We start from the raw sequence: 27,807 nt of genomic DNA, 5'->3' as shown, positions 1-27,807 counted from the left end.
ATTTGCTTTGCTCTGTACCAAAGCACGGGTGTAGTCTCGGGCACTGCAATCATTGTCGGTGACAGTGGGAAGGAGGATGTCCATTGTCACGGATGGGCGTCATGTTGAGAAAAGGATTTGACCTATGGGGTCTTGAAACAGGAGCGTGCAATTTTTTCTCTCCCGTTGTAACGCACGGACATTTTTACTAGTATATATATATAATAATAAAGCACGGATTGAGTCTCCGGATTCACCGTCGCGGCCTTTTTACACAAAGATCCCAATTCTTTTTTAAATCAACCCGCGGTGCACATCATAGCTATCTGTAATCTGTAAGTCAACATACCGCTTCGGCCCTCGCCTATCCCCCAACGACGATCCCCAATTTCAGGCGTCGCCCATCGCTGGGTGCTTCTCCGCCATCGCCCGTATAACCCCACCCAATCCCTCGCTCGCTCGCCGGGATCCAAGGCGGCCGCGGCGGCCGGGAGCAGACGTGCACGGGAGGAGTAGTTTGGGTCCGCGCCGCTGCCCTTTGCCTCTGCCACCAACGCCGCCTGCGCCGCCGCCCTTTGCCACCGCCACCATCGCCATCCGCGCCGCCGCCCTTTGTCGTCGCCACCACCGCCGTCCCCTTTGCCGCCACCACCACCGTCCAAACCGCTCTCGGCCGTTGCCGGGGATCCCGGCCGCGCAGCAAATCGAGCGCAAAGGATCTCAAGGCCTGCCGCCCTGCCCGGCGCACCCATCCAGAGGCACATGTTCTCCACAGATCCATTAGATCCCTTGCCGCCTCTCCTCTTTCCCTCGCTGGAGAAGCCTTTTTCATCGTGGCTTGCCCTGGATGCTAGATTCTGCAATTCCTCACCTGCAGTATGGAAGTGCATCTGCACCTGGGGCGCTAGCTGCTGATGGCCATAGATAACAGCGACGTGTACGAGGTGAGAGGATTTTCTTCAGTAGACAGCAATCTACTTTGATTCTTTACCATCAGGCATCTTTTCATAATCAATTCTGCTCAATTTTGACAATCACACGACAACCCCTAGCAAGCCTTTTGTGGAAACATCGAGTACTGTTTAAGATATGTTGTCCACAGGAAACTAATTAATGTATTTGGTCGATGTACAGGGCTACGTAGTGGTTGCAGTCTTGTATTGACAAGTGAACAATTTAGTGTTCATTGGCAACAAAAAGAAGTGAATAATATCATGCCATAATTTTGTGTTGCTTCCCGGTCCTGGGTAGACGATGTATTGTACTTCTGCATGGAAATCTATAAATGATTATCTGCATATTATTTGTTTGTACTTCTCCAAGATCTCAGCATATACCATCTTAGTAACTTCTGAAACTTTCAGGGGTATAATTTATCATTGTACAAGTGCGTACTGAACGTTAATAACAAGGGGATTCTGTTATTTCTTTTTCAATTTACTTGCACTTGTCAGAAATCTGGTGTATAGAGCAGCACTATTCGGTCTACGCGGTCATATTATTCTGAATTTCAAGGAACAAAAATGATGTATATTTGGAGACGTAGGGGTTGAGGAACCTAATGTTCTTGAAAATTTTAAATATTGAAATGGTTGTTTTGATGCAGCAGAAGGCTTTTTCCTGAAGGGATTGAGATTACCAGGATTCAGATTGGATCCCTGCTGTGTCAGTGCAGGAGAACTTCTCGAACACGTAGGCATGACATGACCGATGTTGATTACGCCTGAACTGCTTTGACATAAAAGATTCCCGGGCCCCTTGACTGAAATCCTGACTAAATTGCAAGTTTCCCTTCTTGAAATTACTGCGTCTGAAGCTTCCAATCTCACCAACTTCGCTGGAGCACCGTGCGCCCGTGCTCGAGCAGAGGTACCAATTTTCAGTACTGTTTTTAGGGGCTTCTACGTGAATCCCATGCATGGCTTTGTGGCATGCAAGACTTTCCTGCTAGACAAGCAAGAAAACAGAGCCATCACGCTTGCCCTACTGTAGCAACCTTCAAAGCACCACAGAACCTGGGCTCTCTCAATGTCAGTTCATTAGCTGAGCTGATCTCACATGCTAACGCCATGTAATCATTTTTCTACATTCCACATTTATCAGTTGGATTATATCGTAGATTGAAGTTCAGATCATTGTCATGTATGTTGCTCCTTTGAAAGTTAGACTTCATAAAGAAGCAATTTGATCCGACCACAATACCTCTGAATAGATGCATCATGGATTTGTGGGTTCACCTTCTTGGAAGGTGCAATTCTGGTGATGGTGTCATAACTGATAAATATATACATTGCTTCATATGTTGGATAGTTTTGGCGGCCTTCTTTGTGAGGTAGACTTGACTGATGAGGGCTTAAAAAGGGGCCTTGGTTGTCTGTCAACTGAAAACTCTGTTTATGCACAACCTATATCCTCTATGAGAAGGAACTGGATGGAGCAAGGTCTACATGCCTCAAATTGCTTAAAGATATGCTATGCTCGGCAAGGAGATGGAGAGCGAGAAGTATGGCAGGGTCCTTGAGTGGTATTCACTAAGGAAATACTTGGAGATCAAAATCATTAGAGAGTGAGGCTGCACTCTTAGTGGCAGGCAGAAACAAAGGATTCAGATAGCCCGAGCATTGTATCAGTATGCTGACAACTATTTGTTCCATGATCCGTTCAACGCAGTTGATGCTCATACATGATCCCAATTTTCCAAGGTAAAATACAATCTCTTTTTGTTACTGAACCTTTTTCCTACAATATTCGTATTTGTTCCGCTTGAAAAAGCTAGGACTGATCTTTTGATAATGTTATGTAGAATCTTTGTTGAACTCCCTTGGTGTTAGTTGTTCTTGAACTGAAGAAACATGTGGTCTGGAATTGACATCATTCAGTTCCTTGATGAAAACAAAGTTGCATGTCCTTCTAGTCTAAACGTAATATTATGCCTTGGAGCATATGATGGGGGATAAATCGCAGTTATGAACTGCATTCCACGTGCATGAAGGCGAATGATTTTTCTGGATGCCATTGCCATCTGGTACATTGTGTTTATCAGTGAGTAATTGTACAAAGTTCAGATTATCAGTTTATGTTTGTCTTGGCAGATCGATGGTTTCGCCGCGGTCGTCGGGAGAAATATCATCAATGGTAGGGGAAAAGCAGGTAGGCTGAGGCGGGCAACCACACCAAGCGGCCGACCCAGGAAGGCAGCCCTGCAGCTCCGCCTCGTGCCACTCCCCATCTCTATGTTTGTGCCAGACCCAGCGCAAGGTAGAGGCAGGAGAGGAGGCCGGGAAGAGAAGCTGCAAGGTAGGAGGCTTTTGATCTGAAGGCAAGAGTTGGACGATCTGCTCACAAAGACACACCTCTATTCTGAATTTCTACTTGAAAAGATTGATCAGGTCACATATGTACCTTGGCTATGTCTCTCACTGTGTGCTGAACAATGTTTTGCTTATTTTCATCTTGGTTGCTGACATTGGTGGTGTTTTCTGTCGGAGAAAGTAGCTGAAGTGGAAGAAGAAGATGAACCTGTAGAAGAGCTGAAAAAAGGACGTGGTAGAAAGAAGGAAGCGAAGCCTAAACAGTATAATGATGTGAGTTCAGATTTCCTATGTTTTCTTCCCTTCTTCATCAATATGATAGCATAGTTGTCTTCTAGATTATGCGAATGTCTTTGGTTGTCATATACTGTGGATGCATTGTAGTTTGATGTATCGTCTGTATTAACTGCTCAACAGACTTTCCTTGAATAATTACACAGAGACTGTTCTATCTCTTATTGTTTCATAAAATTCTGATTAACCGCTCAACCTGTGACAGTACTACCTCGCCCAGCCGCGCATCCAAGATGTGACGCTTGCTAGAAAGCTGGTCAAGTAGGCCCTCGACTGCGAGTTTTAGCTGATTGATCCTGCACATTAGCCTAATTGTTACAATAAACGGACTTACAACAATGATGCTTTCTATATTGAATTTTTATGTTCGACCTCACCATTGCTTAGTTTCCTTTCCTGATGCCAAGACACAAAGAATTTGAGATTCAATTTATCTTTTTTAGTTTTTACACTAGAGTGCTTCATTTATATGTATTACTGTAGACACATGGGAATCCTCAAGGTGTCAGGCTTGTTCTTATTATTGCTCATGCAACCCTAAACTTCAGTTAAATGTACTACTTCAGGTTTTAGTGTTTGGATCATCAGTACAAAACAGAGTTGATGGTATATGTCAATTCTGTATTGGTTCTAGGCAAGTAGGTTGACATGTTCATCTGTTATCATGAGTGTCGTGTTTACACTTGCAGTTCAGATATTAAGCTTAAGCTAAAGATCTCACTGTACTGTCTAGAGGTGGAACCGGGGAATGTTGACGCTTTATTTGTTTTGGTCACAAAAATGTTAGCTGTACATGCTTTCATCTTGATTATATGGACTTCTCAAGTAATACTACTTCTCAGTTAATTCATTGAAGTAATGATACAATCAATTGGATGTTTTTCTACGATTATGGATCTAGAGGAAAAAATGTTGTTTTCACATCATTGTTTTAATCCAATGTCCAGCTTTCATGCTATAAGCTTTACTGCTTTAGACTGAACATTCGTATCAATTGAATCAATGTGGCCTTACATGTAGTGCCGATACTGTTAAATTTGTAGATATCCTATTTTATTCAGCAGTAACTTTATTTTCTTTTCACTTCTTTTTTATAAATGTCATGCTCAATAGGTAATGTCATAGCAGCTGAATTTCTTCATAACTGGCATAGGCAGTTATCTTCTTATGTGCTGTTATTTCTAGAGGTAACCCCTAATCAAATAAAATTTTGGCATCTCATTCATCATACAGTATTTTAGCTTGGCGGAATAAACTTCTAAGATGACTTTCTATACTTTGTTAGGCGAATGGTATGTATAGCATGCATGTACCATCAAATACATCTAGCCTGCCCGTAAGTGCAGTAAGAAATAATGATATGATGAGCTAGGTTGAGAATTTCAAAGTGTTGAAGACAGAATCAGGCTTTTATTTTCTTGAATTATTTGAAGTGGATCATATATGTAAAACTTCAAATAATTTCTGAACCCACTAGATGTTGCAGCGTAGAACTACTACTTCTTCAACTTGAAAAGAGTCCATGATTTTTTCATAGCTGCGTTGTTAGCTTATCTATTGATTGTGGTTTTCTTCTTGGTAATCATAACTAAGTTTTCGCTTTACTGTAAACTGCACATATGCAATTGTGAAGGGCATTGAGTTTTTTCTTCAGAAGCAAAGATAGTAAGCTTCTCTTATTCCCAGCAAAGCTCTCTACTTTATTTAGACTGTAGAGTAGAGGGGCAAAAGACAATTTATGAGCAGGATGGTAGTGAAGAGAGGAGCTGCACAGTGGCTTCTCGTCGTGACAACTATTTTCTTAACCTTTTTTACCTCTACTGTTTTGCAATAGTTGACTTGATGTTTTGCTTTGGCTGCTTTGCTGTGTACAATGGGTGGTTGTAGCTGCTGCATGTAGCATTGTATGGTTGATGTGTTTTGTCTTTGATGCAATCCAAATTTTGGCAGCAATTGTTTTGGAGACACGGGAGAAGACTTGGGGCGACGTAGCAATGTGTGGGGCGGGCGGAGCATCGGGAAAGGCCACAGCAACACCCGCGCTTTAATCAATTACGATGGCCTCTGATCGAACCATACTAAGCAAGTGTAAAGGAATTGACAAAGTGCAAAATTGTTCAAAGAAATATGACTTGGGACGACGTAGCAGTGTGTGGGGCGGGCAGAGCGCCGGGAAAGGCCACAGCAACACCTACGCTTCAATCGATTACGATGGCCTCTGACCGAACCATACTAAGCCAATGTAAAGGAATTGACAAATTGCAAAAGTGTTCAAAGAAATATGGCGGGTGGTCCTACTTCTCAAAATAGAGGGAGAACTCAGTTGTGCCATTTTATCCAACTATATTCAAACATGTGCCTTTTTTGTCAAAGACAAAGAAAAGTGTACTATGAAAGGAAATGTGTGCCATTTTTATCAAATGCCTCCTATCCCACCCCCACCCATGTGTTTCTCCTAAGTCATCTGGCCTTCCCATGCTGCCTTTGCCTCCTTCCTGAATCACCAGATCATCATCGATGTCGGCCGCACCCGCACCATTGTCCCATCCACTTCTTCATCCTCCTCTCCTACTCCCTGCAAGTGCCGCAAGCAACGGCCAACGATGACCCGAGCTATTTTTCTATCTCCCGTTGCAACGCACGATCATTTTTGCTAGTATAACTAAATTGTATCAAGCAAAATATAGTAAAATAACTTGAAGATATTATTGTTAAAGGTTTTTTTGAAATGTTTATTGTTAAAGGTTAAGACAATACAAAGCACTTACCTATCACAGGCTGGAAATGAGTAACTCAACAATTGTCAAAACAAACATATCTGATGTTGGAAATTTTAACTTTACCAAAGAAAAAATAATTATTTCAAGCATAATCCATAAAATGTTGAGCTTCAGTTACCTATACTTATTTCCGACATTCAAAAGGTGTTGTCTAATCTCAAACATTCGATCAAACTTTTCTTTTTGATAACTAACACTCCATCAGACTTAGCGAATACTATAGGCAATATACACCTTGTGAACAGTCGGGAGAAAGACTGGCAAATTAAGAAGAAACCTTAGTTATACATTTCTGTTTGAGGTATACAACCAATACACACAATTTCATTATATACTTTTGAAACTGATTCAAGAAATGAGAAAAACTAAATCTCAATCATATTAAGTTTTTTTGAAGATGGAGGCATGCCCCCGGCCTCTGCATCATGAAGATGCATGCAGCCAAGTAGAAAATTAAATCTAGGAATGCTTTGGTACACCCTACCCTTTAAATAGTTGTACGGATGTCAATGAAGATTAGTGGTATGAATTACGAACTAAACTATCGTGTCAAAAAGGGCTACATGGTCATCTCTCATGGTTACGGAATACTCCCATCTGTACTCCCGTTCCCATCTACTCTCACGATTCCTCTTTTTGTATGCATCTTCTTCCCCTTGTATTGTCTTCCAGCTACAAAACTTCCGCCATGACTCCTACATGCTCCCCTGCCCAGCCTTCACGATATTCCAATCATGGGCATACATTAATTCAGCTTAACAATACCTCTGTTCATGTGTTTGCCACCAACGCTGCATGCTGGCCGCCGGTTAACCCTGCCCTGAGAAACACGAGTGTGCCAGTCGATACGGCGCCGACCAACGGACTCCCATGGCGACAGAAACAGAGCATTGATGTAGAGGAGCACACCGAGGTGACGAACCGGAAGTTATCTCTGCCCGACAAGGTTCTGCTGGCAGTCGCTCGTGCTCCCTGGAGCCAAGCATGGTGTTTCACTATAGCAAGTTGACCATGATGCACTCCATGACGAGGAGGGAGTAGTTCTTCCTCGAGGCTGAGGGTATGTACCAGTAGCTATGTGTTTGAACTCTCTCTCTCTTGTGTTCTTGATTCGCACAATCTTGATGTATCGCGAGTTTTGCTATTATAGTTGTATCTTATGATGTTTCTCCCACTCTACTCTCTTGTAATGGATTGAGTTTTCTCTTTGAAGTTATCTTATCGGATTGAGTATTTAAGGATTTGAGAACATTTGATGTATGTCTTGCTTATCTGTGGTGACAATGGGATATCATGTGATCCACTTGATGTATGTTTTGGTGATTAACTTGCGAGTTCATGACCTCGTGAACTTATGCATAGGGGTTGGCACACGTTTTTGTCTTGACTCTCCGGTAGAAACTTTGGGACACTCTTTGAAGTTCTTTGTGTTGGTTGAATAGATGAATCTGAGATTGTGTGATGCATATCGTATAATCATACCCACGGATACTTGCGGTGACATTGGAGTATGTAGGTGATATTAGGGTTTTAGTTGATTTGTGTCTTAAGGTGTTATTCTAGTACGAACTCTAGGATAGATTGAACGGAAAGAATAGCTTCATGTTATTTTACTACGGACTCTTGAATAGATCGATCAGAAAGAATAACTTTGAGGTGGTTTCGTACCCTACAATAATCTCTTCGTTTGTTCTCCGTTATTAGTGACTTTGGAGTGACTCTTTATTGCATATTGAGGGATAGTTATATGATCCAATTATGTTATTATTGTTGAGAGAATTTGCACTAGTGAAAGTATGAACTAGGCCTTGTTTCCTAGCATTGCAATACCGTTTACGCTCACTTTTATCATTAGTTACCTTGCTGTTTTTTTTATTTTCAGATTACAAAAACCTTTATCTACTATCCAAATTGCACTTGTATCACCATCTCTTCGCCGAACTAGTGCACCTATATAATTTACCATTGTATTGGGTGTGTTGGGGACACAAGAGACTCTTTGTTATTTAGTTGCAGGATTGTTTGAGAGAGACCATCTTCATCCTACGCCTCCCACGGATTGATAAACCTTAGGTCATTCACTTGAGGGAAATTTGCTACTGTCCTACAAACCTCTGCACTTGGAGGCCCAACAATGTCTACAAGAAGAAGGTTGTCTAGTAGACATCAAGCCCGCTATTGTAGCACTACTTGCTAGTATAGCCCGGAAAGGAGTACAGTATTTGCCTTTCTAGAGATTTCAACAAGTGACTAGACTACACCCTAAATGAGTACATATGAAGCAAAATGAGTGAATCTACACCGTAAATAAATACGTAGTTCTCTCATTTTCCTCTCTGCCTTGGTCGCGGTGCACAATATTGAGTTTACTAGTACTGACTAGTCTCTTTTTGACACGCATTTATGTTTTTTTAACACAGTACAGACGCAGGCGCTCATATACACGCGCATACACTCACCCCTATGAATGCACACACACACACCCTACCCCTATGAGCACCTCCGAAATACTGAGCCGACATATCATCTTGAAACTTACGAAGTCACCACAGGTACCTCGTTATCGACGGGAACGTCTCCTGACATGCATTTATGTTGATACGGCTTGAATGCCAACGACGCAGAGGGTAGCAGTTCTCGAAACGTTGAATGGTCAATGATGCCTCCGCATTCAAGTAGCATGCAGAGGTAGGAGTAAGTAATTGGAGAAGCAGAATGGAGCATGTGAATGCAACGCAGTTTGGACTGTCATATAAAGGCGCCACACCACTCCAATCCATCTACTCCTAGTCTCTGTGCAACACTGCCCACACCAATCCAAGACCAAGACCAAGTGACCAGAAGCCACAAGCACCCATGGCATCAATGGACGCGTGCGGCAGTCGGCTGTGCCAGGTTGTCCAAGACGCCGACCTATGGCCCCGCACCACGGAGCGTTTACAGACGGTGCTGGCGACCGCCGGTGTCATAGCCTTCGTCGAAGCCGGCTTCGCCTCTCGCATGCGCCAGACGATGGTCGACTCCATCCGCAGGTTCACCATCGTCAAGAAGCGCACGGAAGATCTTGCCATACTAGTCCAGCCCCCGCGCCCAGGCTCCTCGTTACCTGCCACCGTCATCGGCCTCCATGGTGACGAACTCTTCGAAGCACTGGTGGCCCTGCAGCTGCCAGAGGTCGCGATGAAGAATGTGCACCCCGAGGCTGCGCTCGCCGTGCAGCGCCTTGCCATGCAAGAAATCGTCGATCTATAGATCCACGTCTACGATGAAATCGTCTACATAGTCCACTACAAGGCCAGCGAGGACAGAAAGACGTTGGCCTTCTTCCAGCGGTTGGAATCTTTGGATGCCATTGTTCAGAAGCACGTCGACCTGGCCATGAAAGCATTGCTACTTAGCCGTCGTTCGGTGGGCCGGCGCCCTGAGTCGAGGAGGTGGACGTCGTCGATGGATGCATCTTTCTTCTTGCCTCCTGTAACCAGCATTGCATCGCCTTGTGGCCTTAATGTTTTATTAGTGTACGACATTATTATTCCAGTCGTAAATGACATGTGTGATCCCTTGCTCTTATTTGGCATTAATTATTTGTAGTATCACTGTCTTCGACCTGGTGTAATACTACCTAGGTCCTGGTTTATTAGTCCCTTTTGTAATTTGTGCTAAATTTTGACCAAAGATTTAACTGACAAAATGTTAGTGAATGTCAACAAAAATTATATCATTTGATTTGTATTTGAACATAGTTTTCAATGATATAATTTTGGTGACATGCATGAACCTTTTGTTAGTCAAATTTATAGTCAAAATTTGGCACAGATTACGATGGGGAGCAATAAACCAGGACGGAGGTAGACTGGTCCATCACCATTGTGTTTTGTGTCTAATTTGACTTCAGCGACCCAACCTACATGGAGGGAGTGATGTATATATTGACGCAACAACCAAACTTATAAAGTATATTCAAAACTGAGCGTTACTACAAGTCATGAGTTCAAAGCGAGAAAGTGGAACAAGTACAACATGTTTGTGTCGTTCGCGTCGCACCCCCACACGGTCGCGGTGCACAATGTAGTACAGTAACTAGTCTCTTCTTGACCCACATTTACATTGATATGGCTTGAATGCCAAGGAGGGAGAGGGTAGCGGTTCCCGAGACGTTGAACGGTCAATGATGCATCCTCAATTAGCATGTAGAGGGAATTAATTGGAGAAGCAGAATAGACCCAGCATGATGTGAATGTAACAGAGTTCGGATTCTCATATAAAGGCGCCCCACCACTCCAATACATCTACTCCTAGTCTCTGCGCAATAATTATAACCATATTTTAAGCAAGCAAACATTTAATGAATATTCAAGTTGAAAACCATGGCTACTGCATGACTATCATGCAAGTGGGTATTGTGGCTTGCCTGGGGTGACGGAGACTCCAGGAAGAAGTGCGGTGAAGCCGCGGAACGAAACGTCAGACGGTTCTCTCTCAGAAGGGGCTGATTAGAGGCAAGGGCAAAATGGTCATTTTCACTATGAGAACACCTAGTGAAAATGTTATCAAGAGATAGAGTTCAATGAGACGAAGAAGTGAGCGCTGGTTTCACCTCAATCGGAGTTACGGTTGAAAAGTTGTGAGGAGTTGAAGATCAGGGACCAATTTATGAAGACTTTATCACCAACAAGTCCCTGACGGTTGAAAATAGAAAACGCCTTTCAGAGGAATACGTTTTCAGAACTGAGAAAACGTATTCAAGGCTGAAGTAGAATGAAAGTACACTTTCCTTAGAGGAAAACGTATGATGAGAAATACGTGTCCACTTACGCTGAGCTGGCAAGGGGTGGGGGCGATCGGGTCGTCTCCTTCCTCTCGCTCATGTGCTCCCGTGAGCAGAGGAGAGGAAGTAGGGGAGGGGCGGCAAGGGGGCCAGCCGGCTCCGGCCACATCCAGCCAGGGCGCGACCACTGGAGGGTACGGGCGGTGTAGTGCCTCCTCCTGGAGCAGCAGCAGCGCTGGGGAGAGGCAGGGTGACGACGGCTCGCGGGGACAGGGACACAGGCTGCGGACTCCGACAATGAGCCCGGCCAACTCCGGCCACCTCTGGTCAAGCTGAGGGCACCGGCGGGCTCGGGGGAGGACCGCGCACCCATTCAAAGGAGTAGAGGGCACCGGGGAGGACTAGAATGGCCGCGGGGACAGGAGGACAGAGAGGACCGAGGCGGTCGGGGCGGTGGTGGAACTCGGTGGTGCGGCCATCTCCGGCGAGAGGCGAGGGGGTGGGCGGCTGAGTGGGATGGACATCTCAGAACGGCGAGGGGAGGCTTGGTTTGGCCGGAACCATGCTGAGGCCGAGGCGGCCATGGCGAACTCCGGCGAAAAGAAGAAAGGGCCAAGGGCTCTGGTGGGTGAGGAGGCTTGGGGAGAGGCTGGTGAGGTGCGGAGGGACTCGGGGCACGCTTAAATAGCCGTGGGGAGGCTTCTCGAGCTCACGGGCGAACTCCCGACCAAGCTTTAATGGCGCGCAGAGGCAGGGCATGGCACGGGCATGGCGTTTGCGACTCATTAATGGCGAACCATGACGAAGCACCGATGCAGGGCGACGCAGTCGAGCACGGGCGAGCTCCTGGACAAGGTTTGAGGTCGAGACGAGGAGGGAGGAGACGAGCATAGTGGCCGGAACAAACCAGAGCACGCCTGCAGCCATGACGCTAGCGTGATCACCACGCGCACTGGCACAAGCGGCACTCTTTGGCATGGCCAACCATGTCCAGTGGATGGACCTTGGTGCCCTTAGTCCAACTGATGAAATGAATCGGTCCAGGGGCAAATAAGAGATTTGCACTTATATCCAAAAGTAATTCAGTAAGAAGGTGTTTGTAACTCTTTATGGTTAAACCAGCTTGTTAACATAGTAACTAGTTTATCTGATGATGATCACATGCTAAGGTGATGCTGATCACCAGACATCAGACTAAGAGGAGTTTAGATGGTAGTTGCAGTAGAAAGTGCAATACTGGCCAGAATTGGGGATTTGGATGATGCACTCACATACTTGATCTCTGTGAGCTGAAATTTTGCAGGGAGGGGTTTTATGATGATATGAAGCTTTTGTAAAAGTTTCATGCCATTTGAAAACACCAAAGTGGCACTTGCTTCACAAAGCTTCATTCTGTACAGAAACTTGGAAAAATTACACATGGCAATTGGATTAACCAATTGAGTTAAAACTTTGTGGGAGGAGTTTATATAGATAGAAGCATGTCCTGGTAAATTTTCAGCTCAATTGAAGCAATAGAAAATATAGTTGCTTCACAAACTGAAAATCTGACCAGAAACTAAGATTTGGGGTTGGGCTTACATAGATGAGTTACATGAGCTCATATTTGGCGGAGAGTCATTATTTGATCATATTAAGGATCTTGCAAAATTTCAACTCATTTGGATATGCCTAGCTTGTACTTCCTTCACAATCACTTCCCTCAGACAGGAACTTTCAAACATTGCTCAGGAATATTTACTAGGAAAATTGAGTTGAATTTTGGCATGAGCCAATGATATGGACAGTAAAAGCTGTCCAAGAAGTTTGGGTTCAAATGGGCAAAGATAAATAGCACTTGCTTCACAATGTGCCATTTAGGACAGAATGGGAAATGAATTATTGGAGGATTATTTTTTAACATGGCAATGAAATATTTTGCCATATTTGAGCAATATAGGACCCAAAAAATTTATGAGAATTATTTGGGAATTTTAGGAGTGACAAAAATATAGGTTGCTTCACAACCTAGGGTTTTAAGGGTTATTCCTTTATCAGAAAAGGAATATTCCCAACAAAAGAATTTTGGGTTAGGTCAAGGATGGAAATGAGATGATATTGGGATGATGATGAGGGTGACAAGCCACTATAAAACCTAGGAAGACACGATATTCCCTAGTTTCAGAACCACACAGCCACGGAAAAGCAAAACAGAACAGGAAATCCAAGAAAATCAAAGGAAAAAGAAAAGGGCAAAAATCCACGCTGTTACAAACCTTCCCCCCTTAAAGAAATCTCATCCTCGAGATTTGGTTGCTCAGGGTTAAATAATCTTTCTGATTTGAAGAAACCGTTTCCAACTCAGGTTTCTTTTGTTTATTCTCATATAATATTTCCACTGAATTGGATCTGACTGACTGTCTCGACCTGGCGTGGTTTGCTTCGCCGCATCTGACATTCTGATAGGACGTACCTCATATGTTCCTGTTTATACTGACTCAAATTTTCTTTTCATATCCGTTGGCTGAGCTAGCATCCGAAAGATCTTCTGACATAGGTGTCCTTCTCGATATTGACCCTTACTGGAAATGTTATTCTAGTATCAAGTACCGAGAATATTCCACGGAGTTGGGGAACATATATTCCCGTGGAACAAAGAATCTCTTTTATCCAGGCATCAGTTTTCTCGAATATATGCATGCCTTTTGGTTCCAAAATATTGATGTGGATCATATATGTTTTGCTAACGGATGCTGACATCTTGCATGAGTTTCTGACTTATATTGACTGGCTTCACAGTCTTGAGTATTCAAGTTGTACCAAAGGTTGGACTGTCGCTTGTCGTGACTGATAGAAAAATGCATCATCTCTTGATGATAAGATTTGCAAACTTGACTGGCGGTGATCTTGGCAAAGAATCCCATCCACACAGGCTATTCTTTTAATTGCTTCCCCTATGCGAGAGATAACAATCCTCCAAGTATATGTTTTCACACTGATTCTTCCTTTTTGCCAGTATCTCCCTGGGAATAACAGTCTATGCGATGCTCCATCGCGGGTGTTGAGGTCAATATATTGAGTTGTCCATGAGTCTGACCGGACAGACTCGGGTATTCAATGCTGAGAGTTCTGAGCATACCGTGGACTGAGCTGGTTGCCTCGCTATGAGGTCCATACCATAATGGATTATACCTCTTAGGTGGATCTTTGCTTGGGGTTGCCATGGAATAAGACGGTCTTGAGCATCCATATTTTTCACATGCTAACCATCATACTTGTATTGTTGGTCTTGCTCTTTCATTATTGCTTTCTTCATCTGGATCCTCAACTGAAAGAACGGGGCCTTGTATATATCCTTGATTATTTTCGCGGCCCTGAATAGTGTTACGTACAATATCTGGCAATCATTCCTTGGTCTGGTTCATGTTTTGAGCCTCGGTATACTTATCCGGCTCACGTGTGGTTATACAGATCTCAATACTGTTGTGGATTATGCCGGACAGTGACAGGGTTAATAATATCACCTTGTGAGGCTGATTTTTATAATCACTGCCAAGATTATTGTCTCAATGTTGTCTTTCCTTCAAGACTTGTTGATTATGGCATCACCCACTGGTTTTTGTTTCTTGAATAACCGGTGAGGTTGTCGGATGTGTACCATGAATTCTTCCTTGAGAGACTTGCATGGACTTGGCAGCATACTGAATGAACTAATATCTGATTCTCGAGGCATACCTCTGACCGATTTTTGTTTCAGACCAACTGTTGCAGATCTGCCACTTGGAAAGCACTGTCATATGCTGACAATTCAGAATTTAATGTCTTATATTAGTGTCATACAAAAGAATACTGGGCAGCTTGCGTTCAGAAACAATCGGGGTATCGTGCTGAGAAAGGCTTGGTGGCTTATGCTCGAAGCCATTGGTGGATATCTTATTGAGGAAATCGGGGTACCGTACCTCATAATCTTCCCCCTTAAAGACTTTGCTAGGGAAGATTTGGTACCTTATCCCAAAAGCTTTTGCAGTATTTTATCAAGAAGACTGAATATCTTGTATGGGAATCCATTCATTCCCTACCGATGCAGACTGGGAACCTTATCTTTGTACACTTCACCAATAAAATTGTGGAGATGGACGGAACTGACTTTCTTGGTGAATGGATATATATATATAGTGTTACTATTCATTACCCAAGGTGCAGGATAAGTTATTCTTCACCCGACGTAATCTTACAACCACTTCATAAATAAATTACGTTTGAAATACAAATAGTTACATTCATATTGATTCATTACGCAAAATTTGATACAAGAAAACAAAAAAATAGGATATAAGACCAGAAATATCGCATTTTATGTATGTTTTTACGTTCGTAATTTTACGTATCATAAAATATTTTTTACGGCGCGTATATATTTTCTTATGTTCTCTTTTTACGTATGAAATAAGATAAAATTTACGAAACCTAAAAATACGGTGCATTGACGTCAAAATAAAGAGGGGATGAAGAATAACTATTCGTTACCCAGGATGACGAATAGCGCGACCTACACACACACACACACACACACACACACACACATATATATATATATATATTTCAGTCCGGCAGCTGATTATTTGTATGGCAAGAATTGTCTGACTATCCTTGCTGAATTCATTGTGCATAGCCCATACCTTTGACTTGAAATGCACTGTGGATCCAATTTTGTTCTCTTGCTGATTTAATCATTGCTGCGATAAAGTGTATCTCTGACAGGTACTTGTTGTTGAAAGTCTGACCAAAATACAATATGTATTCGAACGGATGTCTGCAATACAATGTTGTCGGCTGAAAACCTCATTGATCTTAACTGAATTCCTTGGTGTATATCTATACTGCTTACGGCTTCTTCTGATCCGGTGACGGTCGAGGAATAATTTCCATAAGGGGGTAACACCAAGGATTCAAAACAAAGAAGCACGAGAAAACGATTTATTGCAACAAAGCACACAGCAAACAAGTTACAAAGCTGCTCCACACAGGCACACACAAGCATGATACCACAACAGATGCACAAACACTACACGAAGGACTACATCCTACGCTTGAGAAAACGCTCGCTAACTGACGAGGAAGCTACGGGAGTAGCGAGTGGAACCGCTGACTCTGAAACTCTGGATGGACGAGGCGGACAATCTAGAGAAGCTAGCGAAGACTGAGGTAAAGCGACACCAAGCAACCTCCTGACTCGAATGGCGTCTCGGACTAACTCAGAAATAAGACTATATGCAGCAAACAAATGCAACAAGCAAATGCAACAAGAAAGGGCAACAACCAGACCCTATACTACCATTTTCTAACGTTCCAGCGGACTAGGACACTCTACAGTCAGACCTGCTCTGATACCAAGCCCGTGGCACCCCGACTCAGAGAAAACCAGAACGCCCCGTATTCCAGCCCAGAGATCAAGGTGAAGTCTTCTGGAATACGACATTGCTTAATATAGAACAAACCAGCTCTCTATTACAACACGAATATGAATACAAGGGTTTCGACATTACAATGAATAACATCGGTACGGCGACTCTACGCCAACCACGGTTGCTCTATACAAGCAGCATAACAACTTGAAGCAGCGGAACAACTACTGGCAGCAGAACAACAAACGGTGATGATGGACTCCAATCCGCAGGGACTCTGGCTGGAAAGTTTATCCTAGCTCACGAACATGGGAACAACACCAAACAAGCAAGCAATCCAGGCACGACCTGCAAACTGGCATGACACGTCAGGTCAGTAAATTGAATGTACTTGCAAGCTCACAATAACCAGAAGCATTCAAGACAAACAACAGCATGGCAATTACAGGTTAAGCAGGAATTATCATTAGATCAACAAGGCATGAACAACATGAACATAATATCGCTAGAACAATATGATCATGGCATGAACATATAAATCTGAGGATAGTAGCATGTAACATGATGACACTACATGCACCATTTATTCTGCTCGGGTTACCTCGTAACCATCACATGCATCACTTACCAACTTTGGACATTACACGATCATCTCAGGATCAAATCAAGCTTGGTATAAACAATACCGTAGTAATCATCAAATGACCACAAGGAGCTTGATCTTTACCCACGATTCTCGCACAACATCATGAATATCCAACAACTCGGTATCCTCAATACCACGGTGATCATTTCGGCGATCACAACCACGACCAACACTTGGTCTCAAACAGTGATCTTTCCGGCGATCACAACCAACTTATCTCCTCATCGGACCGTGGTTGTTATTAAGCACATTTATTATTATTACCGTTGACTCACAGTGTGACCAACTACGAACTGGGCCCTTATCCGCCGGCGCGGCTATCGATAGATTTAATATACACTCTGCAGAGGTTAGTACACTGTACCCACACTACGGAATCCATGGCCTCGAACTCCCATTCGGGTGGACCAACGGCGTTCCGACAAAACCGATCTATTGCCATGACACTCTCCCGACCACTCCGACCTACTCCCAACTGGGCTAGTCCTGGGTGGCCCCGTGTCTACCAAAGACACAACGACCACCGTCATGGCCAAAACGTCCCTCACGGGGACCGGATCCATAACAACAACAACAGGCACACAAGGTTATGTCTGCTTACCGGGCCAGGGTACCGCAGGCCCATAACCTTCCCTAGTTGAAGGCACCGGCAAGAGGCACGACAATAGACCTAGTTAGGACCTTCCCATAAAGGTAAGCGTGGTTGCACTGGTCAGTTCGATATGGTGGCACCATGACTCAGCCAACAGGTGTTCAAGTTCAATTTAATCCGGTTAAACTTGAATGCAAATATGCTGAGCCATGATAAAATAACATGATACAATTACAATGCATGAGCATGATATCAACATAAGCACGGGTGCAACATAACTAGCCACCATATCAACAATGAATCATCTCCAACTGAGCATGGCATAATGAAGAGCATGAATATTACTAGTACAACACTAATCACAACATAACATGACCACTAGCATCAACAATAAACATCATGCAAGAACATATCAACAATGCCATCATGCAAGCATTTAATCAACTGGATGCAATGGAACATGCATAACAACGGTACTCGGGACAGACGGCAGTCATGCACCGAAAACCATTACCAACATCAACATATACTACTAGCAAGCATAAGCATATGAAAGGAATACTAGCAACTAGCAGGGCATGACAACCAGGTGCATAACAACATAGCAAGAAAGTAAGTATGAATCCATAAGCATTACCGAAACAATTATAACCATATTTTAAGAAAGCAAACATTTAATGAATATTCAAGTTGAAAACCATGGCTACTGCATGACTATCATGCAAGTGGGTATTGTGTCTTGCCTGGGGTGACGGAGACTCCAGGAAGAAGTGCGGTGAAGCCGCGGAACGTAACGTCGGACGGTTCTCTCTCAAAGGGGGCTGATTAGAGGCAAGGACAAACTGGTCATTTTCACTATGAGAACACCTAGTGAAAATGTTACCAAAAGATACAGCTCGATGATATGAAGTAGTGAGCGCTGGTTTCACCTCAATCGGAGTTACGGTTGAAAAGTTGTGAGGAGTTGAAGATCAGGGACCAATTTGTGAAGACTTTATCACCAACAAGTCCCTGACGGCTGAAAATAGAAAACGCCTTTCAGGGGAATACGTTTTCATAACAGAGAAAACGTATTCGCGGCTGGAGTAGAATGAAAGTACCCTTTCTTTAGAGGAAAACGTATTCAGAGAAATACGTCTCCACTTACGCTGAGCTGGCAAGGGGTGGGGGCGATCGGGTCGTCTCCTTCCTCTCGCTCCTGTGCTCCCGTGAGCAGGGGAGGGGCGGCAAGGGGGCCAGCCGGCTCCGGCCACCTCAGGCTAGGGCGCGGCCACCGGAGGGTACGGGGAGGTGCAGCGCCTCCTCCTGGAGCAGCAGCAGCGCTGGGGAGAGGCAGGGGCGACGACGGCTCGCGGGGACAGGGATACAGGCGGCGGACTCCGGCGATGAGCCCGGCCAACTCCGGCCACCTCTGGTCAAGATGAGGGCACCGGCGGGCTAGGGGGAGGACCACGCACCCATTCAGTGGAGTAGAGGGCACCGGGGAGGACTAGAATGGCCGCGGGGAGAGGAGGACAGAGAGGACCGAGGCGGTCGGGGCGGTGGTGGAACTCGATGGTGCGGCCATCTACGGCGAGGGGCGAGGGGGTGGAGCGGCTGAGTGGGATGAGGGGAACTCGGTGGACATCTCGGAACGGCGAGGGGAGGCTTGGTTTGGCTGGAACCATGCCGAGGCCGAGGCGGCCATGGCGAACTCCGACGAAAAGAAGAAAGGGCCGAGGGCTCTGGTGGGTGAGGAGGCTTGGGGAGAGTCTGGTGAGGTGAGAAGGGACTCGGGGCACGCTTAAATAGCCGCTGGGAGGCTTCCCGAGCTCACGGGCGAGCTCCCGACCAAGCTTTAATGGCGGACAAAGGCAGGGCATGGCACGGGCATGGCGTTTGCGACTCATTAGTAGCGAACCACGACTAAGAACCGATGCAGGGCGATGCAGTCGAGCACGGGCGAGCTCCTGGACAAGGTTTGAGGTCGAGACGAGGAGGGAGGAGACGAGCATAGTGGCCGGAACAAGCCAGAGCACGCCTGGAGCCATGATGCCAGCGTGATCACCACGCGTACTGGCACAAGCAGCGCTCTTTTGCGTGGCCAACCATGTCCGGTGGATGGACCTTGGTGCCCTTAGTCCAACTGATGAAATAAATAGGTCCAGGGGCAAATAAGAGATTTGCACTTAGATCCAAAATTAATTCAGTAAGAAGGTGTTTGTAACTCTCTGTGGTTAAACCAGCTTGGTAACATGGTAACTAGTTCGTCTGATGATGATCACATGCTAAGGTTATGCTGATCACCAAAAATCAGACTAAGAGGAGGAGTTTAGATGGTAGTTGCAGTAGAAAGTGCAATACTGGCCAGAATTGGGGATTTGGATTATGCACTCACATACTTGATTTCTGTGAGCTTAAATTTTGCAGGGAGGGGTTTTATGATGATATGAAGCTTCTGTAAAAGTTTCATGCCATTTGGAAACACTAAAGTGGCACTTGCTTCACAAAGCTTCATTCTGGACAGAAACTTGGAAAAAATACACAGGGCAATTGGATTAACCAATTGAGGTAAAACTGTGTGGTAGGAGTTTATATAGATAGAATCATGTCCTGGTAAATTTTCAGATCAATTTAAGCAATATAAAATATAGTTGCTTCACAAACTGAAAATCTGACCAGAAACTAATATTTGGGCCTGGGCTCACATAGATGAGTCACATGATCTCATATTTGGTGGAGAGTCATTATTTGATCATATTAAGGATCTTAAAAAATTTCAACCCATTTGGATATGCCTAGCTTGTACTTCCTTCACAATCACTTCCCTCAGAGAGGAACTTTGAAAAATTGCTCAGGAATATTTACTAGGCAAATTGAGTTGAATTTTGGCATGAGCTAATGATATGGACAGTAAAGTCTGTACAAGAAGTTTGGGTTCAAATGGGAAAAGATAAATAGCACTTGCTTCACAATGTGCCATTTAGGACAGAATAGGAAATGAATTATTGGAGGATTATTTTTGAACATGGCGATGAAATATTTTGCCATATTTGAGCAAGATAGGACCAAAAAAATTTATAAGAATTATTTGGGAATTTTAGGAGTGACATAAATATAGGTTGCTTCACAACCTAGGGTTTTAAGGGTTATTCCTTTATCAGAAAAGGAATATTCCCAACAAAAGAATTTTGGGTTAGGTCAAGGATGGAAATGACATGATATTGGGATGATGATGAGGGTGAAAAGCCACTATAAAACCTAGGAAGACACGATCTTCCCATGTTTCAGAACCACACAGCCACGGAAAAGCAAACCAAAATAGGAAATCCAAGAAAATCAAAGGAAAAAGAAAAGGGCAAAAATACAGGCTGTTACAAGGGTGCATGTTCTAACGGGCGTGCAGCGGGCGAGGGAGGGGTAGTAACTGTTGTCGTCTGTACACACTCAGTTTACTGTTGAATCCAGTTCCCCAAGAGCTGAAAAACAAACTACTGCCGCTGCCTATCCACTCGTTCACTTGAAGAGACTCCAATGGCGATCAGAGGGGTGAGCCTGCTAGATATGGACTTCAGCAAGGAGTTCACCTTTGAGTTCACCGTTAAGTCCCATGGCTGCACCAAGTTGAATGTGATGTACACCAACGATCCGGACTCGGTGAAGCGCTGCCTTGCCGAGTTCAAGCAGTACCTACAGGACGAGAAAGCACAAGGTCGCAGGACTAGACCTTGTGCCCATCCATTCATCTCCTGACAGGGACCAGCGGATCGCGATCGCCCAGGTATGTGTGCGGGATGAGGTTCTCGTCTACCACTACTGTAGGGCCATCAGAGGTTCTGGAGAATTCGCCCATTTCATCGGCAGCGCCGACTGTACCTTCGCTACGGTGGAGAGAAGGAAGAATGCGACGATACGGCCATCTGGTGCAACAAGCTGACACGTCTCCAACATATCTACTTTTCCAAACACTTTTGCCCTTGTTTTGGACTCTAACTTGCATGATTTGAATGGAACTAACCCGGACTGACGCTGTTTTCAGCAGAATTGCCATGGTGTTATTTTTGTGTAGAAATAAAAGTTCTCGGAATGACCTGAAAATCAACGGAGATTATTTTTGGAATATATAAAAAATGCTGGCAAAAGAATCAAGGCCAGGGGGCCCACACCCTGTCCACGAGGGTGGGGGGCGCCTACTCCCCTGGGCGCACCCCGTGCCTCGTGGACCCCCTGGTGCTCCACCGACCTCAACTCCAACTCCATATATTCATGTTCAGGGAGAAAAAAATCAGAGAGAAGGATTCATCGCGTTTTATGATACGGAGCCGCCGCCAAGCCCTAATCTCTCTCGGAGGGCTGATCTGGAGTCCATTCGGGGCTCCGGAGAGGGGAATCCGTCACCATCGTCATCATCAACCTTTCTCCATCACCAATTTCATGATGCTCACCGCCGTGCGTGAGTAATTCCATCATAGGCTTGCTGGACGGTGATGGGTTGGATGAGATTTATCATGTAATCGAGTTAGTTTGTTAGGGTTTGATCCCTAGTATCCATTATGTTCTGAGATTGATGTTGCTATGACTATGCTATGCTTAATGCTTGTCACTAGGGCCCGAGTGCCATGATTTCAGATTTGAACCTATTATGTTTTCATGAATATATGTGAGTTCTTGAATCTATCTTGCAAGTCTATAGTCACCTATTATGTGTTATGATCCATTAACTCCGAAGTGACAATAATCGGGATACTTACCAGTGATGACCGTAGTTTGAGGAGTTCATGTATTCACTAAGTGTTAATGCTTTGGTCCGGGTACTCTATTAAAAGGAGGCCTTAATATCCCTTAGTTTCCAATAGGACTCCGCTGCCATGGGAGGGCAGTAGAAAATATGTCATGCAAGTTCTTTTCCATAAACACGTGTGATTATATTCGAAATACATGCCTATATTACATTGATGAACTGGAGCTAGTTCTATGTCACCCTATGTTATAACTATTGCATGAGGAATCGCATCCGACATAATTATCCATCACTGGTCCATTGCCTACGAGCTTTTCACATATTGTTCTTTGCTTAGTTACTTTTCCGTTGCCACTGTTATAATCACTATAAAACCAAAACTATTACTTTTGCTACCGTTACCGCTACTATCATATTACTTTACTACTAAATACTTTGCTGCAGGTATTAAGTTTCCATGTGTGGTTTAATTGACAACTCAGCTGCTAATACTTGAGAATATTCTTTGGCTCCCCTTGTGTCAAATCAATAAATTTGGGTTGAATACTCTACCCTCAAAAACGGTTGCGATCCCTTATACTTGTGGGTTATCAAGACTATTTTCTGGTGCCATTGCCGGGAAGCATAGCTCTGTTCTTTGAGTCACTTGGGATTTATATTTGCTGATCACTATGAAGAACTTGAAAGATAAAAGAACCAAGATTTTTCCCTCGACTACGAGGGGAGGTAAGGAACTGCCATCTAGCTCTGCACTTGATTCACCTTCTGTTTTGAGTAAACTTGCGACACCTACTCATGCTATTCATTCTAATATGTCACATGTTATTGATGATGCCACTTCTGCTTTGCATGATGCTTATGTTGAAACTACTTCTATGCTTGATAACACTGTGCCACTAGGTGAATTTCTTGATGAACAACTTGCTAGGGCTAGAGAGAATGAAATTATTAAAACTGATAATATTGATGAAAGTGATGATGAAGATTCTCCCCCTAGATATGAATTGCCTGTTGTGCCTGAGGGTTATGTTATGGATGAAGAAACTGCTAGAGACTTTTTATCTTGCAATGATAAATCTGATCTTAAGAAACTGTTAGCTAAGCTTAAATAAAAATCATTGGATGCTAGAATGAAATATGACCCTTCTTTTGCTACTTCACATATCTTTATTTTCGATAAGGATTATGATTTCTCTGTCGATCCTGAGTTAATTACTTTGGTTGAATCTGATCCTTTTTATGGCTATGAATCTGAAACTGTTGTGGCACATCTTACTAAATTAAATGATATAGCCACCCTGTTCACTAATGATGAGAAAACTCATTATTTTATCCTTAAGTTGTTTCCGTTCTCATTAAAGGGTGATGTTAAAACATGATTTAATTCTCTTGATCCTGGTTGTGTGCGTAGTCCCCAGGATATGATTTATTACTTCTCTACTAAATATTTCCCCGCTCATAAGACACAAGCCGCCTTAAGGGAAATATATAATTTTGTGCAAATTGAAGAAGAGAGTCTCCCACAAGCTTGGGGGAGGCTTCTCCAATTACTTAATGCTTTGCCTGATCATCCTCTCAAGAAAAATGAAATACTTTATATCTTTTATAATGGACTAACCGATGCTTCCAGAGACCACCTGGATAGTTGTGCTGGTTGTGTTTTCAGGGAAAGAACTGTTGATCAAGCTGAATTGCTATTGAATAATATGCTGAGTAATGAAAATGATTGGACACTTCCTGAACCAACTCCTAAGCCAACCTCGAAGAGAAGGGGTATTCTATTTCTCAGTCCTGAAGATATGCAAGAGGCAAAGAAATCTACGAAAGAAAGAAGGTATTAAAGCTGAAGATGTTAAGAATTTACCACCTATTGAAGAAATACATGGTCTTGATAACCCGACACAGGTAGTAAAGGTAAATTCTCTCTATAGATTTGATGAAGGTGATATTCCTCGTTATAAGTCTGCTAGCCAATGCTTAGATGAGTTTGATAATTTTATTGTTAAACAAGAAAACTTCAATGCTTATGTTGGTAGACAATTGAAACACAATGCTGATATGCTTTAACACTTGAGTGATTATATGTCTAGAGTTGAAGGTGAACTTAAACTTATTAGTAAACATGCTTCTATGGTTACCACTCAAGTAGAACAAGTACTTAAGGCTCAGAATTATTTGCTCAATGAATTAAATAATAAGAAAAATGACAATGTTGTTAGAGTTATGACTAGAGGGGGTAAAATGACTCAGGAACCTTTCTATCCTGAGGGCCACCCTAAGAGAATTGAGTAAGACTCTGAGAGAACTAATATTGATGCACCTAGTTCTTCTAAGAAGAAGAAAAAGAAAAATGATAGGACTTTGCATGCTTCTAGTGAACCTGCTGTTGACACACCTGAGAATCCCAATGATATTTCTATTTCTGATGCTGAAACACAATCTGGTGATGAACATGAACCTATTGATAATGTTAATGATGATGTTCATGTTGATGCTCAACCTAGCAATGACAATGATGTAGAGATTGAGGCCCTGTTTGGTTTGGCTGTGGATTTCTAAAAGCAGCTATGAAAAATCTGTTGTGGAAAAACAGCTGTGGAAAATCTGATATGAAAAAGTTGTAGGTCATTTAGCAAACCAGCTGATACAACTTTTTTTAGATTTTGACCCGCAGCGGAATCAGATTTTGGAAAGTACGTCCTGGGCTGCTTCCATTTTTGGTTCAGATTTTGGCAGCGGATTTCTGGAATCGGATTATGCTGGGTTCGCCCTTTGGTTCAGATTTTGCTACGCGGCAGCGGAATCCGTCGATAAAAGCTGAACCAAACAGGGCTTGAACCTGCTGTTGATCTTGATAACCCACAATCAAAGAATCAACGTTATGATAAGAGAGACTTTGTTGCTAGGAAGCACGGTAAAGAAAGAGAACCATGGGTTCAGAAACCCATGCCTTTTCCTTCTAAACCATCCAAGAAAAAGGATGATGAGGATTTTGAGCAATTTGCTGAAATGATTAGACCTATCTTTTTGCATATGCGTTTGACCGATATGCTTAAAATGAACCCTTATGCTAAGTATATGAAAGATATTGTTACTAATAAAAGAAAGATAGCGAAAGCTGATATTTCCATCATGCTTGCTAATTACACTTTTAAAGGTGGAATACCAAAGAAACTTGGAGATCCAGGAGTACCAACTTGTAACGCCCTCGATGCGGCTATATCTCCCATGTGTCGAAGCACGACTTAGAGGCATAACCGCATTGAAAGCAATGTTGCAAGTGAGGTAATCTTCACAACAACCCATGTAAATAAATAAAGGGGAAAGGTATATAGTTGGCTTACACTCGCCACGTCACACAATTACATAAATAAGACATTACAATCATCCAAATACACTCAAGGTCCGACTAAGGAACCAAAATAAAGATCAACCCCCAAATGCGACAAAGTCCCCGATCGCCCCAACTGGGCACCACTACTGATCATCTGGGAAAGACACGTAGTAACGATGAGAGTCTTCATCGAACTCCCACTTGAGCTCGGTCATATCATCTGGAGAGGTATCGTCGGTCCCTGCATCTGGTTTTGGAAGTAATCTGTGAGTCACGGGGACTCAACAATCTCACACCCTCGCGATCAATACTATTTAAGCTTATAGGAAAGGCAAAGGTATGATGGTGGACCTGCAGCAAGCGACTAGCATATATGGTGGCTAACATACGCAAATGAGAGCGAGAAGAGAAGGCAAAAGCACGGTCGAACAACTATGATCAAGAAGTGATCCTAGAACAACCTACGTCAAGCATTACTCCAACACCGTGTTCACTTCCCGGACTCCACCGAGAAGAGACCATCACGGTTACACACGCGGTTGATGCATTTTAATTAAGTTAAGTTTCAAGTTTTCTACAACCGGACATTAACAAATTCCCATATGCCCATAACCGCGGGCACGGCTTTTGAAAGTTTAAATCCCTGCAGGGGTGTCCCAACTTAGCCCATCACAAGCTCTCACAGTCAACAAAGGATATTCCTTCTCCCAAGACAATCCGATCAGACCCGGCATCCCGGTTACAAGACATCCTCGACAATGGTAAAACAAGTCCAGCAAGACCACCTGTTGTGCCTACAAATCCCGATAGGAGCTGCACATATCTCGTTCTCAGGGCACACCGGATAAGCTAAGCGTACGGAAGCCAACGTAACCCAAGTTGCCAAGGGACGGCCCCGCACGGTGCTCTGGGTTGGACCAACACTTAGAGAAGCACTGGCCCGGGGGTTTAAAATAAAGATGACCCTTGAGTCCGTGAAACCCAAGGGAAAAGGCTAGGTGGCGAATGGTAAAACCAATGTTGGGCCATGCTGGAAAAGTTTTATTCAAGGCGAACTGTCAAGGGGTTCCCATTATAACCCAACCGTGTAAGGAACGCAAAATCTGGGAACATAACACCGATATGACGGAAACTAGGGCGGCAAGAGTGGAACAAAACACCAGGCATAAGGCCGAGCCTTCCACCCTTTACCAAGTATATAGGTGCATTAAGATAAATAAGATAATATTGTGATATCCCAACAAGGAACATGTTCCAACAAGGAACGATCTCCAATCTTCACCTGCAACTAGCAACGCTATAAGAGGGGCTGAGCAAAGCGGTAACATAGCCAAACAACGGTTTGCTAGGACAAGGTGGGTTAGAGGTTTGACATGGCAATATGGGAGGCATGATAAGCAAGTGGTAGGTATCATAGCATAGGCATAGCAAAAGAGCAAGCATCTAGCAAGCAAAGATAGAAGTGATTTCGAGGGTATGGTCATCTTGCCTGCAAAGTTCTCAGAGTTGCCTTGATCCTCGTAAGCGTACTCAACGGGCTCCTCATTCACGTACTCGTCTCCCGGATCTACCCAAGCAATAACAACAAGCAAAAAGGAACACAATCAACCACGTGCAATGCTCAAACAACATGATGCAAACATGGTATGATATGCGAGATGCGGTATGTGATGCATATGCACGATTTGCAAAGGAATGATTGAACCTGGCCTCAACTTAGAAATACAAGAGTGCCACTAGAAAAGTGAGTTTATTTCGGTCGAAATCGATATAAAGATCACCGGAATCGGATACACGGTTTGGAAATGGCAAGCAAAACAAATATGGCACCAGTCTGCGATAAACAGCAAGTAGCCTTCTAAATGCATCAAGATAAATATGCTACAACACTCAAACATGGCAACAAAAAACATGGCAGGTATCCACTCATGATGCTTGACAAAAGATGAACACTGAGCTACGGCTAATTCACTCATTAAGAGGTTCAAACAAGCATGGC

The 27,807-nt window shown here is 43.7% G+C and overlaps 1 protein-coding gene across 14 annotated transcripts; it reads left to right on the top strand.

The window, feature by feature from the left end:
• Nucleotides 1-319: 319 nt before the first annotated feature.
• On the top strand, nucleotides 320-6,043 carry LOC125544846 (uncharacterized). 14 transcript variants are annotated; one of them, XR_015619277.1, is made up of 7 exons: nucleotides 320-923; nucleotides 1,586-2,681; nucleotides 2,783-3,004; nucleotides 3,072-3,276; nucleotides 3,475-3,563; nucleotides 4,698-4,771; nucleotides 5,535-6,043. XR_015619277.1 is itself a non-coding variant. In XM_087547569.1 (6 exons), the coding sequence occupies exons 3-6, from the start codon at nucleotides 2,966-2,968 to the stop codon at nucleotides 3,847-3,849; spliced, it is 396 nt and encodes a 131-aa protein (XP_087403695.1). In that variant the 5' UTR covers nucleotides 320-923; nucleotides 1,589-2,681; nucleotides 2,783-2,965; the 3' UTR covers nucleotides 3,850-4,114. The 14 variants fall into 14 exon arrangements, 4 of the variants coding, with proteins under 4 accessions (XP_087403695.1, XP_087403696.1, XP_048564573.1 ...); XM_087547569.1 differs by lacking the exons at nucleotides 4,698-4,771; nucleotides 5,535-6,043 and adding an exon at nucleotides 3,790-4,114 and having other exon boundaries at nucleotides 1,589-2,681; nucleotides 3,472-3,563; XM_087547570.1 differs by lacking the exons at nucleotides 4,698-4,771; nucleotides 5,535-6,043 and adding an exon at nucleotides 3,790-4,114 and having other exon boundaries at nucleotides 2,783-2,971; nucleotides 3,472-3,563.
• The last annotated feature ends 21,764 nt before the right edge of the window (nucleotides 6,044-27,807 follow it).

Source organism: Triticum urartu, chromosome 3A (assembly GCF_056163025.1).
Source record: "Triticum urartu cultivar PI428250 chromosome 3A, HENAU_Tu73, whole genome shotgun sequence".
Lineage (NCBI taxonomy): Eukaryota > Viridiplantae > Streptophyta > Magnoliopsida > Poales > Poaceae > Triticum > Triticum urartu.
Note: the sequence above shows the minus strand (reverse complement) of the source record. Positions and strands in the feature narration are given on the sequence as shown.

Excerpts from the sequence above, each read along its gene's own strand:
- LOC125544846 (XM_087547569.1), top strand. The coding sequence starts at position 2,966 with ATGAAGGCGAATGATTTTTCTGGATGCCATTGCCATCTG. Across the intron at positions 3,277-3,471 it reads CCGGGAAGAGAAGCTGCAAG|TAGCTGAAGTGGAAGAAGAA; the intron begins GTAGGAGGCTTT and ends TGTCGGAGAAAG. Across the intron at positions 3,564-3,789 it reads AGCCTAAACAGTATAATGAT|TACTACCTCGCCCAGCCGCG; the intron begins GTGAGTTCAGAT and ends AACCTGTGACAG.